This window comes from Chelonoidis abingdonii, chromosome 2, assembly GCF_003597395.2.
Source record: "Chelonoidis abingdonii isolate Lonesome George chromosome 2, CheloAbing_2.0, whole genome shotgun sequence".
Lineage (NCBI taxonomy): Eukaryota > Metazoa > Chordata > Testudines > Testudinidae > Chelonoidis > Chelonoidis abingdonii.
Window position 1 is genome coordinate 215962158 of NC_133770.1, and position 15839 is coordinate 215977996.

The 15839-nt window shown below is 42.5% G+C and overlaps 1 protein-coding gene across 7 annotated transcripts in view; it reads right to left on the reverse strand.

The window, feature by feature from the left end:
• The window catches only part of ROCK1 (Rho associated coiled-coil containing protein kinase 1), a 178094-nt gene that overhangs the window by 50264 nt on the left and 111991 nt on the right, over positions 1-15839 (reverse strand). For all 7 annotated transcript variants that reach the window (XM_075062959.1, XM_075062956.1, XM_075062961.1 and 4 more), the window contains 6 exons: positions 14133-14181; positions 11977-12112; positions 11480-11571; positions 11098-11344; positions 9175-9281; positions 1463-1613 (listed from right to left, as the gene is read on the reverse strand). In XM_075062959.1, coding sequence (XP_074919060.1) covers positions 1463-1613; positions 9175-9281; positions 11098-11344; positions 11480-11571; positions 11977-12112; positions 14133-14181 — 782 coding nt within the window. The remainder of the gene's footprint in view (positions 1-1462; positions 1614-9174; positions 9282-11097; positions 11345-11479; positions 11572-11976; positions 12113-14132; positions 14182-15839) is intronic.

A 15839-nucleotide genomic window follows, 5' to 3' on the forward strand; every position in this document is an offset into this window, starting at 1 on the left:
CCTTTCTTAAATACACCTAATATTCCATCTTTGAGAGTTACACACAGGGTTTCTCTCCCCCACACACCATGGTTGGGTTTTTTGAAATTCTTTACAGTCAGATGAGTATGCATCTAGTCTACTACTGAACAAAATCATTATCGTATTGTTGCAACAGAGACAGTGATAGTGATTGCCAGAGCATTAGGACCCTCCTATATGCAGCTACTTGTCACTTCACTAACTGCCATTATACCAGTGCTCAAAATGTTCCAGTCAGTTCATGTGTTGCTCAAAAACAGAGAGCTGCCAACAATAGCCATTTAGAAATGGAATTAAATAAAACTTTTGATAGAACAAATAGCAAAAAACAGCCTAAGGTGTGTGACCACACTAGGGTTGCCAACTTCTTAATCGCACAAAACCGAACACCCTTGCCACGCTCCTGCCCTGAGGCCCTGTCCCCAGCTTGTAACATCCCTCCTCCCTTTGCTGCTCTTTCTCCCCCACCCTTACTCATTTTCACTGGGCTAGGGCAGGGGGTTGGCATACAGGAGGGGGTGAGGGCTCTGGCTGAGGGGGTGGGGCCAGAAATGAGGGGTTCAGGGTGCAGGAGGGAGCTCTGGGCTGGGGTAGGGGTGCATGAGAGGGTGAGGGCTCCAGTTCGGGAGGGAGGCAGCAGGGATGAAGGGGTTGGGGTGTAGGAGGGGGCTCTCTAGGCTGGGGCCGAGGGGTTTGGGGGTCCAGGCTCTGGCCAGGCAGTGCTTACCTCAGGTGACTCCCAGAAGCAGCCAACATGTCCAGCTCCTAGGCAGAGGACCCAGGGGCCTCTGCGCATTGCCTGCACCTGCAGGCACCACCCCTGCAGCTCCTACTGACTGTGGTTCCCAGACAACAGGTGCTATGGAGCTAGCACTCGGATCTCCCATGCCCGCACCCCCCGCGCCTGGGAGCCAGACATGCCAGCCACTTCAGGGAGACATGTGGAGCTAGGGCAGGCAGAGAGCCTGCCTCAGCCCTGCTGCACCACCAACCAGACTTTTAGTGGCCCAGTCAGCAGTCGAAAACCGGACACCTGGCAATCCTAGAATACACTAAAAAACCATGGGCCTCTAGGTTATGAAGGGAAGTGGCTGAATGAGTACAACTGTGATAACTTCAAGGCAGCAAAATTCTAGGTTACTAATTTTACCTTAACTTGAAGATATAAACAGTATAAGATTTTCATATTTGTAGTACAGAGATGTTAACAGATCTTTGCTGACTTATACCAGCTAAGAAAAGAGCTTAGGGTCTTTAAATAATGTATTACATTATATATGTTTTCAGATTTTGATATGCACATACATTTTCTCTACACCAAGGATTAAAAACTGATTTTATGAACACTGCATAAAAAAATTCATTGCCATTGTAATGGAATTAGGAAAACAGACCTTATTATTGCTCAATATTCTATATGAAACTAAAAAGAAATACATACCACACATGGCAACTGACTTTGCCTCTTCGATTGATTGATGTTTGTCAGTTAACCGAGCTTTAGTCACTTTATGCTCATTTACCTCCTGTTCCAACCGCTGTTGTAATGTTTTGAGTTTATAGTTTAAATCTATTTCTAAGTTATTCTTTTCCTGCAAATCAGGACCAAAAAAAAGTATACTTTATTAAAGCAGAACTGTAAAAAAAATTCTGCAGTATTTTACCAAGCCATCGAACGGATCCACATTTCTTTTTCTTTTCTCTCTCTCTCTTTTTTTTTTTTAAATAAAAGAAGGGTTACATTTCTGCTTATTCACAAGTCACAATATTAATAGGGTATACTACACTATGCTTTTTTAGGTGTTTAAAAATGAGGATTGAAGGAGAGGAAGGGAGTAATTAAACTTTGAAGAAAAAGCACTTGTTTTATTTAGCAATCTATGAATTCATAGGGTAACAATCGTTTCTCATTTTGAGTGAACTAAAGAATGCAATCAATCAATAAAGATTTTAATTACTACTCGCCTTTCTGTGCCTCTTGCTTGCTAGTGGTTGTCTAAGTGAAAAAAGGTTACTCACTCTGTGCAGTAACTGAGGTTCTTCGAGATGTGTCCCCCTATGGATGCTCCACTGTAAGTGCAGCAGCTCCCCCTGCACCTGAGATTGGAGATCTTCAGTAGCAGTGCCCACTGGGCTGCACATGGACTTCTCCCCATCTCACATCGTCTATATAGTACTGTTTGGTCCAACCGCCCTCAGTTCCTTCTCTGAAGCAGAGAGGAGGAAGGCAGGTAGTGGAGCACCCATAGGGGAACTGTAACTGGGCGTGACTCACCCCTGCGACGCCTCCTGCTGGTCACTTCGGGAATTAGCTCAAACTTCCAGCATGGAGTGCCCTCTGCAGGCCGGTGATCCGCCTGCCGGCTTCTGGTCCCGTGTCCCTCCCTGGACCCCGTGCCCCTTTTACATGGGGTGCTGCCCCCTGGCAGTATACCCTTCCTCTTTAGGGTTTCCCCTCCCCAGGGAACCCCCCTCTATCCCCACTTTGGCTCAGTGTCTCGGCAACTGCCCAGTCATTAGCTAGCCCCACACCCTGGGGCAGACTGCAGTATTAGCCTCTCATCATCGGCAAAGAGGGTTGGACCTGCTGCCTTGGCCTACCCCTGGGTTGCACCCTGCAACCCCGGTACCTCCTGGCCTAAATCTAGGCCACAGCCTGGGGCTTTCCAGACAGGGGCTTCCCAGCTCCTCTGCCTTTCCCCAGCCCTGCTCCATGCTAGGTGCCTTGTCTCAGCAGCCAGGCCCTTCTCTCTCTGAACGCAGAGAGAGACTCCTTAGCTCCTGGCTTCTCTGCCCTTTTATAAGGGCCTGTGGATCAGTTTGGGGCATGGCCCCAGCTGCAGCCACTTCCCCAATCAGCCCAGCCTACAAGGCTGCTTTCTCCAGCCCCGGCCCCTTCCCTGGGCTGTTTTAACCCCTTCAGGGCTGGAGCTGGGATCTGCCCTGCTACAGGAACACATTTAGAAGAATCTCAGTTACTGCAAAGGGTGACTAACCTTCTTTTCTTCAAGAAGTGCCCCTATGGGTGCTCCACTGTAGGTGACTGTAGAGTAGTGCCCTTAGATGGAAGGCTAGGGTTTCGGAGTAATGTGTACCAAGGATGATAGGACAATACATCCTAGTAAGGTACTTGATGCCACGTTGCATGTAATAGCACAGTATTGGCTAAAAATGTCTGTGGATGCCCAGGTGGCAGCTTTGCAAATGTCAGTAATCAGCGCATTGTTTAGAAAGTCAATCAAGGGAGACATCCAGTGAGTAGGATGCATTCAAGATCCAGTTTGTTTTGTTAATAGCAAAGGTGGATGGTGTGACATTATGGATATAATCTGGCACCAAATATTGTGCAAAGAAGGTCATATAGGGTGTCTAAAACCAGATTATCGGTGGCTGGTTAAAATTATGGTGTCTATATGTAGGTATCACGTTATAATTCAAGTTATGAGTAATGGTTCTATACCGTCTGTATTTTAAATTTTAAACTCGCCAGACCAGTTGGTGTTAGCTCTGACTAGCCTGCCTGATAGCCCATTAAGGACCATCAGCTACACAATTAACCCATTAAGAGAAGGCAGATCCGCCTTCTAACTCAGCAAAGTGTGCAGGGACTTGCCCATGTGACTCCAGACTCCATTTTGCTGTAACTTTTCACAGTAAGGACAAAGAGGTTGTTACACCTGGAAAAGTCTATAAAAGGCTGATGCCTTGTCTCCATCTGGTTTTCAGTCCTGCTTCTTACCTCTGGAGGGACTTTGCTACAAACTGAAGCTCTGAACAAAGGACTGAATGACCCATCCAAGCTGTGGATGTACTCCAGAGACTTGATTTGAACCTACAGTTTACTCCATCACTGCTACAAACCTGGACTAAGATCTTTGCCATTGCTGTATGTAATAGATTCTATTTATCCAATTCTAGCTCTCATCTCTACCTTTTTCCTTTTAAGAATAAAGCTTTAGATTTTAGATTCTAAACGATTGGCAACAGCGTGATTTGTGGGTAAGATCTGATGTGTATATTGACCTGGGTCTGGGGCTTGATTCTTTGGGATCGAGAGAACCGTTTTCTTCTATTGGGGTGTTCGTTTTCATAACCATTCATCCCCAGGACGAGTGGGACTGGTGGTGATACTGGGAGACTGGAGTGTCTAAGGAAATTGCTTGTGTGACTTGTGGTTAGCCAGTGGGGTGAAACCAAAGTCCTCTTTGCCTAGCTGGTTTGGTTTGCCTTAGAGGTGGAAAAACCCAAGCCTAGGGCTGTAACTGCTCTGTTTAAGCAATTGTTCCTGAACTGGCACTCTCAGTTGGGTCCCGCCAGAACAGCATCGTCACAGATGTACTCTGAGATCCATTTGGAAAAACGTTGTTAGGATAAAGCTGCTCTCTTTGATCTTTCAGCAATAGAGAGGAATAAGCCTGAAATGCCTGAAAGATTTTGTTCAGTCAAGATAAAAGGCTAATGCTTATCTGACTTCCAAGATGTGCAGAGTGGCTTCATGGTGGTTGCCATGCAGCTTTGGGAAGGAAAGAAGATGGATAGGTTGGTTTAGATTGAAAGAGGATCGCACCTTGGGTAAGAATTTCAGATGTGATCATAATACGACCTTGTCTCTGTGAAAGACTGCGTACAGTGAGTATGCCATGAGAGCACCTATGCTATTTCGCCTATCCGTTGGGTGGATGTAATGGTGACAAGAAATGCTGTTTTTATGGATAGGTGTATGTAGAAGCATGCTGCAATGGGCTCAAATGGGGGACTGATGAGACAATGCAAAACTAGGCTGGGATCCCAAGGTAGGGTAGGGTCTTGTATTTGACGGTACACATTTTGAAGGGTCTTAAGGAATCTTCTTGTTAGTGCATAGGTAAATATGGAATGACCTATCTTGAGGTGGAATGCAGTGATCGCAGCCAGTCCTTCTCTTTTAAGTTATTCTAGAACGTAGTCTAGAATGAGTGATAAAGGAACATTCATTGAGAAGACATGTTTGCTGTCGCATCAAGTCTGGAATCTTTTCAATTTATTGAGATAAGTAAGATAAGTTTTATCATGCCTACTACTTAAAAGAATCTTTTTTACCTCTTTTGAACAGGTCATCTCCGAATCTTGGAACCAAATTGGGTTGGAGGATTTGACCTGTGTCTTGAGAGAGGAGATGTGAAGTGAACTGTAGGGTGATTAGTGGACAGACCACCATTTACACAAGGAAAGGGTACCAAATCTGTTGTGGCCACATTGGGGCTATGAGAATGACTGTGGCTTGTTCCACCTGTGTCTTGTGGAGCACTGTGAACAACTGGGGAAGGGTGGGTAAGTGAAGAGTAGGGGTACATCTCACGTAATGAGGAAAACGTCCCTCAGGGACATTTGGCAGTTTTGGGCATGGTGAGGATATCTATACTCAGGAATTCCCAGAAGCTGAATATATGCTGCAGGTCTCTTGTGTCTAACTCCCACACATGATATTGTGAGAATCTCTTGCTCAATGAGTCCACCGCGGTGTTCCGGTGTCCAGGTAAGTATGAGGCCAATATGTTGATGTCATGCTAGATACAATAGTTCCACAATTTTACTACTTCCGAGCACAGGGACTGGGACTTTGCTCCCCCTTGTCTGTTGATATAGAACACGTAATCCAGTATGGATTTTCACACAGAACACTCATGGCTGGTTACCACATTTCTGCACTAAAAGTCTGCTAGGTCACTGCTGATCCCTGGAATGCGTAGGGCTAGTGGAGTCACCCCCATGTTGATAAACACCATTTCCAGCATTGGATGGCTTCCAGCAGGAATGCTATACAGATGAGCCAGATGGCTCTTAGTTCCAAGGCACTCATGTGTAGGTTAAAATCACCATGAGACCAGGTATCTTACATTTGAACATGGTTCAGGTGGGCACTCCAACCCAGTTCCTATAGTGTCTGAGATAAGCATCACTGTCCCCTTTTCTCATGTTCATCAGAACAAGCCACCAAAAAACCTGTTGCTTAGCCTGAGGCAGGACCCATTGCTCACATGATGTTTGGATGGGAAGTTTACGGACCTCAGTTATCATTGTAAAGGTGGCGGGTAAAGTTTGGCATGCAGCATCACGTACATGTATGTGGACATATCAAAGAGTCCCAGACATATGTGTCCTGTCATTGCTGGTGTTGACTGTAGTTCATGCAAAATAACTGACGGGAATAGAAACTGTCCTCTGGCAGGAAAGACTTCGCCAAACTGAAGTCAAATAGATCTCCTATGAACTCTATCGTTTGTGATGGTACACAAGACAACTTCTTCTAGTTCACCAGGAGTCCTAAGTGGGAGAACAGGAAGAGGACACAATCCAGGGACATTCTGGTCTCCTGCTTGGACCTGCTTCTGATCAGCCAGTCATCTTGACATAAACAGGAATAAATTCCATGTTTTTTTGGGTATGTCTACACTACGAAGTTAGGTCGATTTAATAGAAGTCAAATTTTTAGAAATCGATTTGATATAGTTGATTGTGTGTGTCTCCACTAAGTGCATTAAGTCAGTGGTGTGCTTCCACAGTACCGAGGCTAGCGTCGACTTTCAGAGCATTGCACTGTGGGGTAGCTATCCGACAGTTCCTGCAGTCTCCGCCGCCCATTGGAATTCTGGGTTGACCTCCTAATGCCTGATGGGGCAAAAACATTGTTGTGGGTGGTCCTGGGTACATGTCATCAGGCCGGCCTCCCTCCCTTCACGAAAGCAACAGCAAAACATAGTTTCTCACCTTTTTTCCTGGATTTTATTATATAATATATAATATGAATATGACAAACCATGGCAAGCATGGAGCCCGCTCCGCTCACTGTCTCTGTATGTCTCCTGGGTGCTGCTGGCAGATGCGGTATTGCAGTGCTACACAGCAGCATCCCCTTGCCTTGCGGATGACAGACGGTACAATACGACTGCTAGCCGTCATTGTCATCCAGTGGGTGCTCCTGGCCGACCTTGGTTAGGTTGGTCAGAGATGCCTGGGCAAACATGGGTGCGCCTGGCTAGCCTCTGTGAGGTCAGTCAGGGGCGCCTGGATAAAAATGGGAATGACTCCAGGTCACTCTCTTCTTTAAGTTTCGTCTAATGGAGATTCAGTCCTGCCTGGAATAGCATACGAGTTGGATGCTTCTGCCTCAGGCTGCTCTCCCAGTCAGCAGCACCGTGCAGTCACACCTACCCCAGCCTACCACTTGCTCCCATGGCTCATGAAGCCTGGATAGTAGTAAGGAGCAATTCAACTATAGGCTGAGCAAGTGCATAAGGGTGGTAGAATGTGCCTTTGGACATTTAAAAGTAAACTGCGCCAGCAAGCTGATCCGGTTAGACCTCAGCAAAAACAATACTCCCATTGTTATTACTGCCTGTGATTTGCTCCACAATATCTGTGAGACTAAGGGGGGAGATATTTATGGCGGGGTAGGAGGTTGAGGCAAATCGCCTGGCCGCTGATTACGCGCAGCCAGCCACCATGGCAGTTAGAAGAGCACAGCAGGGCGCGCTGTGCATCAGAGAAGCATTGAAAACCAGTTTCATGACTGGCCAGGGTAGGGTGTGAAAGTTCTGTTGGTTTCTCCTTGATGAAAACCTACTCCCTTGGTTCACTCTACCTCCTGTAAGCCAACTGCCCTCCCCTTCCCCCTTTATTGCCTCTGCAAGTGGAGATCAAAGTCACTGTTGTTTCAAATTCATGCATTCTTGATTAATTCATCACACAAATGGGGGGATAACTGCTAAGGTAGCCCGGAAGGGCTGGGGGAGGAGGGAAGCACAGGGGTGAGGGAATTGTAGGGGTACCCCCTAGAATAGCATGCAGCCTATCATAGAAGCGGCATGTATGGGGCTCTGAACCAGAGCAGATGTTTGCCTCTCTGGTTCTTTCGTAGGCTTCACGTGGCACTGCTGGGGGTCCCTGTTATAACCTCTGTCCTTCATGCCCTTGGAGATTTTTTCAAATATTCCCACATTTCGTCTTTCGGAACAGAGTTCGGATAGCACAGATTCATCTCCCTATACAGTGATCAGATCCAGTACCTTCCGTTCGGTCCATGCTGGAGCTCTTTTGTGATTCTGAGACTCCATGGTCACCTGTGCTGATGAGTTCTGCATGGTCACCTGTGCTGATCAGCTCGGTATGCTGGCCAAACAGGAAATGAAATTCAAAAGTTCGTGGGGCTTTTCCTGTCTACTTGGCCAGTGCATCCGAGTTGATAGTGCTGCTCAAGTGGTCACAATGGTGCACTCTGGGATAGCTCCCGGAGGCCAATACCGTCGAATTGCATCTACACTAAAGCTAATTCAAACCAGCAACATCGATTTCAGCGCTACTCCCCTCTTCGGGGAGGAGTACAGAAATCGATTTTAAGAGCCCTGTAAGTCAACAAAAATGGCTTTGTCGTGTGGACGGGTGCAGGATTAAAATTGATCTAACGGTGCTAAATTAGACCTAAACTCATAGTGTACACCAGGGCTTAGACATGCTGCCATTACAGCTAGAAAGTTGGTGAAAACTCTCAGTGCCATGGTAAGTGTGAAGGGCAAAACCCTGAACTGGGAATGGCTGGCCCCCCACTGTTAACCTTAGGCACTTCCCATGGGCCAGACGGATGGCAATATGTAAGTACAGCAACCTGGAAGCCGAGAGCTACAACCCAATCTAGAGCCTGGAGCAAAGCAGGCAGGCATTACCATCCTGAGACCAAGTATGTATTTGTTGAGTCTCCTCAGGTCTAGGATAAAAGTCCAGTCTCACCCAGGAGGCACATGCGTGCCTACACTGGGATCTGCACTGACACATTTGAAGAAGCTATGATTTATTTACACAATACAAAATAATTCAATACAGTGGAGTTGCATCATAGGCGCATTTAACTTGTACGATTTTAACTATACGTGCTTGGCAAAACAAAAACAAAGAGGAAAACAACAACTTAAATACTGTACCTGTAGTGCGGACGATTTCGCCCGCCATTACACTCAATGAGCGTCCGACTATACGCGATTTTTGCCTTACGTGCTGGCTTCAGGACCTAACCCCCGTGTAAGGTGCGACTCCCCTGTACATGATCATATTCTGACCATAGCCAGTGAGCTAACATTAGCATTTTTTTTTTTAATTATCGTGTATTATTAGTTACCTTACCTTTTCACTATGATTAAGTGAGTCCTGTGCCTGTTTTCTTTCCGCTTCCACTCTTTCAAGATTATTTTTAAGATTTTTTACTTCTTCTTGTACAGATGTAATCCGAGCTAGCAAAAACAAATTAAAAATAGTTCAATTTCAGCTACTACGCTTAGATGCAGAAACAGGATTTTGATTTTATTTTGTCCAACTGCTAATGTATAGATGTTTCCTTTCATTTAATGTAAGTCCTGTTAGAACATACAACAGCCACATTTTCTGATGACATTAACTCTGCTGAAGTCTTATTATGGATAGATACAACATATAACACAATGGAGCCCCAATCTCAGTTGGGGCCTCGAGGTGCTATTGCAGTACATAAACAATTAAAATAACCTGCACTGGAGAGGTCCTCCAGAGAAAGAGGAATTATTTTTACTCTACTGATCACTCCACAAAAGCAAAGGCTCTCCTCCAGGGTTGAGTTTGGAACAGCTGGCCCAAACCTTATGCAGATACTTTAGTATGTTATTAAACCGAAGACTTTAAACAGAAACACCAAGACATTAGGTTAAGTTTTCAACTGGAACTGTAATTTGGTTTCTTGTATTACTCTAGGTGTTAAATGTTATACCTTATAAACAGTATGTATGCAACATAGCTCACAAGTATGTCAGATTATCTAGCACTCCGCAAGCTTAGCATAGTTGTTTTTTTTTAAACTAAAATGTCTTTAAGAATTTCCAGATGACAAAATGATGTGAAAAAGAAAACACGTCTTCTTCCAGAATGCTTCCAAACACTTCAATGCTGTACTCAGTTGTCAAACATTTTCTTGTTATAAATTGGCAATAACGTGTGCAAATTTCACATGGAACTCTGTCTAGATACCAGCAGAATATCCTGTTCTATACACTTTAGGAACTCTGAAGAAGATTACCCTTTCATGCACCCCTAAAGAGCTGTGCAGCTCTAACACTGCATCAGTTAGGTTTGCTCCACCATCCCTTACAAACTGTACAGGAGACCTTCCCTCTTGTCTCTTTGTACTCTGACTTCTTTGAATATATTTCTTTTTCTTCATATAGGATAAACTGCCCTCTCACACAGTTACCTCAGTGGCAATCTAGAATAATTAGTCCGAAATTGATTTATCCTATTAAGTTGTCTCATTGGCTAAGCAAGTTGTCACTTGGCTGTCATGGTGGCTGTCACCTTGGGTTAGAGAATCTCATATTTCTCTTAAACACACAACTCTTTAAACTACATGGAACTTTCTGGTATTTTCACCTCTCAAACACCTGAAAAGAAAGGGTGGATTACAATGGAAACTATTCTGCATCTTAACTGTAGTGGTTGTTACCACTCCTGCTAGAACATTGCTGCTGTAAAACCTTAACACATGCCAAACGGAAAAACCTGCTCCTTAACTTTAAGGATCAAGTAGAATACCCACTCTGCTTCAAAGTGAATGGTGTCTCTGGATAGGGTACAGTATTACCTCTGGTGTGTCAGTGTCCCAGAATCCACGAAACATTGCTCTAAAGAGGTTCATATCCACAGATAAAGAAAAATCATGTTCGAGGAGGGGCAGGGGAAATTGCTGTTGTCCGCAATACTGCTTTCCCTCTCATCCCCAAAACTCAACCACACAGGAATTATGTACCTGAGTTAATACTGAATTGGTAAGACATTTGGTACCTTCAACTTTATTTACAAATTTTCCCAAATATTAGTCCTCTAGGGATACGCAATTCATATGTTAATTACTGCTCTGCTAGACTAAATGAATAGAATTAAACTCCTTGAAAACAGCTGGTACATCTTTTTCAAGATTTAAACAATGGTATAGAGCAGCAAAGTGAAGTTATGAAAATAGATTTTTATAAGAATAAATATTTACTGCAATATTAAAAAACTACACAAGTATGGAATGGTTACCTTGTAAATCTCCAATCATTTCAGATCCATGACTTCTGTCCCTTCGTTCTGCTTCCAATGCTGCTTGCAATTGATAATAGTCCTTTTCCACTTCCAATTTTGTGCTCTCTAGAACTCTGCATCTTTCCTGAAGTTCTCTATTTAGTGATTCTAACTGGCTTACGGACTTGCTCATTTCTGTATGACTCTTTCTCAATCTTGCTGCTGTATCTGATTCTGTCCTTAATAAGTCATTGGCTTCTTCTAGCTGTTGGAGTAAGAAAAGTCAAGATTTCCATTCGAAGTGCAATAATTAACAGATTCAGCTTTGTTATATTTATGTAATCAATACTATATGACAAATTTGAAGAAACAATGAAAACACTGAACAGCAATCACTCACTTGCTTTTGTAACTGTGTCATCTTCTCATTTGTAGTTTGTGAATGCTGGCTAATTTTTTTCAAGTCTTCTAACTGATCTTTTAATGTGGACACTAGAGACAGAAAAGAATATGGAATTCAATTTTCCTAGCAGATCAGAACAGAAAATCTTTGTGACATTACTAGATATTTCTACATGAATAGTCAGCAAAATAATTAGGATATTTCCTTTTAATTTCTTGAGGTCAAATTTTGTTCTTGAATTATATATACCTGGCTCACTCAAATCACTAGGGGCTCCACATGCATACATCTAAGGGCAGAATTTGGTACTTCAAATATCAAAAACAGAAATGGCTACTTTCCTGTGATAACTATGAAAATTCTTTTTGTCAATTGGTATTTCAACAAAAAAAATCTATTCTAGAATGCTTCAAATGCTAAAAAGGTAAATTATTTGTAAAACTGTATAGTAGCTTACCCGCCAACATTTCTAGCACATGGGTAACATTGCTTACCTTCATTTTCTACATTCCGTCTTTTTTCATTCTCCTGTTCCGATTTTCTTTGGTATTCATTTATTTTATGTTGCAGCAGCATCTTTTCCTTCTCAGTCTGAGATACTGTTGATTCTAATTTTTTTCTTTGATTTCCCTGAAATTATAATAAACATTGGCATTTTCCATTTCCATTTTACAAAATAAGTCTACAAACTTTTTTTAATTCTGTTGTTCTGTAAGTAGTCTCATTGTCTTCAATTGGTGAAATCTTGGCTCTACTGAATCCAGTAGGGCAGGGGTCAGCAACCTTTCAGAAGCGGTGTGCCGAGTCTTCATTTATTCACTCTAATTTAAGATTTTGTGTGCCAGTAATACATTTAAACCATTTTTTTTTAAAAGGGTTTCCCCCCTCTCTAACAAGTCCATAATATACAACTAAACTATTGTTGTATGTAAAGTAAAAAAGGTTTTTAAAATGTTTAAGAAGTTCAGTTTAAAATTAAATTTTAGAGCCCCTGGACCGGTGGCCAGGACCTAGGCAGTGTGAGTGCCATTAGATATCAGCTCGCGTGCCGCTTTCAGCACCGTGCCATAGGTTGCCACCCCTCGCATGTAGTGGGTCAGGATTTCAGCTAGTAGGACTACCATATGATATAGAAAGGGTCTTGCAAAAGAGCCTAAAATTCCCAACACCACTTTGAAGTTTGTTCTCGATTAAATCTTCCAAATGCACGCAATAACTGTATTAACACAAAAGCAAAAATTACCCTGTTACAGTACTCCGTCACTTAATGTGTAGTTTATGATCTGAAAAATGCGACTTTTAAGCGAAACATTAAGCCAAATCCAATTTCCCCATAGATTAATGACGGGGGGGGGGGGGGGGGTTAGGTTTCAGTGAAATTTTTTTCACCAGACAAAAAACCACACACACACACACAAAGTTTTAAACAAAATTTAATACTGTACACAGCAATAATGATTGTGAAGCTTGGTTGAGGTGGTGAAGTTAGAGCGTGGAAGAAGGTGGGATATTTCCCGGGGAATGCCTTATTAAATGATGAACTAGCATTTGGCTGAGCCCTCAAGGGTTAACACATTGTTAATGTAGCCTCCCGCTCTACAAGGCAGCACAAATGGAGGGAGGGGAGACAGCATGGCAGACAGACACACACTCTGTCTGTGGCGGGGGAAGGGGGGGGAAGGGAGAGAGAGAGATGAGCATTGTCCCTTTAAGTAGGCTGACCCCACTCTAAGTACATTGCCTTTAAAAAAAAAAAAAATCAGGATTTTAAAAAAAAATCAGCTCTCTCCGTCCTGAGCCCTGTCCTGTTCCCATCCTGCTCTATATGGAGACGGGTTAGCAGGGTGGCAGGAGTAGGGGGGAGGGAGACACTCTGACATTAGCCCCTCTCTTCTCTGCTCCCCTGCACAGCAAGCAGGAGGCTCCGGGGAGCAGCTCCAAGGCAGAGGGCAGGAGCAGCACATGACACTGTAGGGAAGGACAACTGAACTGCTGGCAATTGGTATCCTGCTGGGTGGATGCTGCACAGGGAACTTATGAGAGTGGAGAGCTGATGGGGGGTTGCTGGTCCACTCTGGTTCCAAGCCCCCACCAGCTAGCTACAACAGGCTGATCTTCCTGCAAGCAGTGGACAAAGCAGACGGCTGCCAAATAATGTTATAAGGCAGCACTGCACAACTTTAAACGAGCATGTTCCCTAATTGATCAGCAACGTAACAATGAAACAATGTTAACCGGGACGACTAAGTGAGGAGTTACTGTACTAGGTTTATGAATACTACAATATAATGATGTGCTAGAGGATTATCTGCACAGTGATTTTTAGAAATCTAGCTAATTTTGAAAAATTATATTGAATATTCTGAAGAACAAGGCTAAACAAAGTTCAGCACAGGGTTTGAAATGCAGGAAAGCAGTTTTGAATTGTAGAGGCAAAAAAAAGTATTTTAAAATTCCAAAATTACATTTTGCACTTTCATAACAAACATGGCCAAAATGATGTGTGTTTTGGAATGTGGAGATTTATTCTCAAATTTAAATTGGAATGCAAATTTATACAGGAAAATTATAAACCTCTAGCAGTATTATGAGTACACTAATTAACTCAACATAGTTAAAAATTATGTGATTCAGAAAAACACAAATGTACCTCTTCATCCAGTTCCTTCATTAGCTTGTCTAGTTTTATGTTTGAAGTCCTATAAATAATGAATTATTTTAATACGTAAATGAATAAGATCTTATTTTACATGCCTGTTATTTCAATATTTAAGACCGTTATTTAAAAAATGCTTACTATGCGCATGACACTTCATCCGAAAACCAACATTTTAAATTGAAGAATGCCACCAATCAACATAAAAGTAGTTTATAATAGCACAATCATCAAATGTATTGACAGTTCACTGGAAGCAATGTGTGTCAAAAACAGTAAGGGTCAAATTCTGTCCCTAAATCCACAAAAAGGTGCAGAGTAAGAGGTTTCTATAACTAGTAAATGTTGGTCAACGCACATTCTGCCATCCTCTAGAAAGAATGGTTCCAGTTGTGCTCATCCCACATTTCTAAGAATGATTGCTTTTGGAGATCCACAATTACTCATTCAAATATGTCCATATCACATATAAAGATATCTACACGTCGTTATCACAAAAAAAGTACCTCTAGAAGAAAACTGGAAAAAAACAAGTTACTGCAGAGAGAAGGTGAACTAAGTGCTGAGTAATACCCCACAAAGGAAATATGAACTGGTCAGCCAGCAATATGGAACATCCACTGATCCACAGCAAGATCTCTACCAGTTCTATACGTTTGGTATGCATGTCTGTCCCTAGTTTTGCCTTTATAAAACATTAGGCCACATAAATGTCTGCCTTTTGTAGTTATTTACCTCTGTCCAAAGAAGTTACAGCACAAACAATTCAGACAGTATTAACTGACATATAATAAATAGCAGTTCATACCAACATATGCAATCAATTAGGCCTGCTGATTAATCGCAGTTAACTCATACGATTAAGTCAAAAAATTAATCATGATTAATTGCAGTTTTAACTGCACTGTTAAACAATAAAATACCAATGGAAATGTATTAAATATTTTTGGATGTTTTCCTACATTTTCAAACAGAATTCAATTCCAATACAGAATACAAAGTGTAGATTGCTCACTTTATATTATTTTTATTACAAATATTTGCACTGTAAAAATTATAAACAAAAGAAATAGTATTTTTCAATTCACCTCATAAGTAGTGTAGTGCAATCTGTCTATCATGAAAGTGCAACTTACAAATGTAATTTTTTTTTGTTACATAACTGCACTCAAAAACAAAACAATGTAAAATTTTAGAGCTTACAAATCCACTCAGTCCTACTTCTTGTTCAGCCAATCACTAAGACAAATAAGTTCATTTACATTTACAGGACATAATGCTGCCCACTTCTTATTTACAATATCACCAGAAAGTGAGAACAGGCATTCGCATGGCACTTTTGTAGCCAGCACTGCAAGGCATTTACGTGCCAAATATGCTAAACATTCGTACGCACCTTCATGCTTTGGCCACCATTCCTGTGCATGCTTGTTTTAAAAAAATGCATTAATTAAATTTGTGATAACTCCTTGGGGGAGAATTGTAGCTCTCCTGCTCTGTGACTTACCTGCATTCTGCCACATATTTCATGTTATAGCAGTCTCAGATGATTATTTGTTTTAAGAACAATTGCACTTCAGATCTGACAAAACGCAAAGAGGGTACCAATGTGAGATTTCTAAAGATAGCTACAGCACTAACCAGGTTTGAATTCGAATGCCCTTCCAAAATCTGAGACGGATGAGGTGTGGACCATGCTTC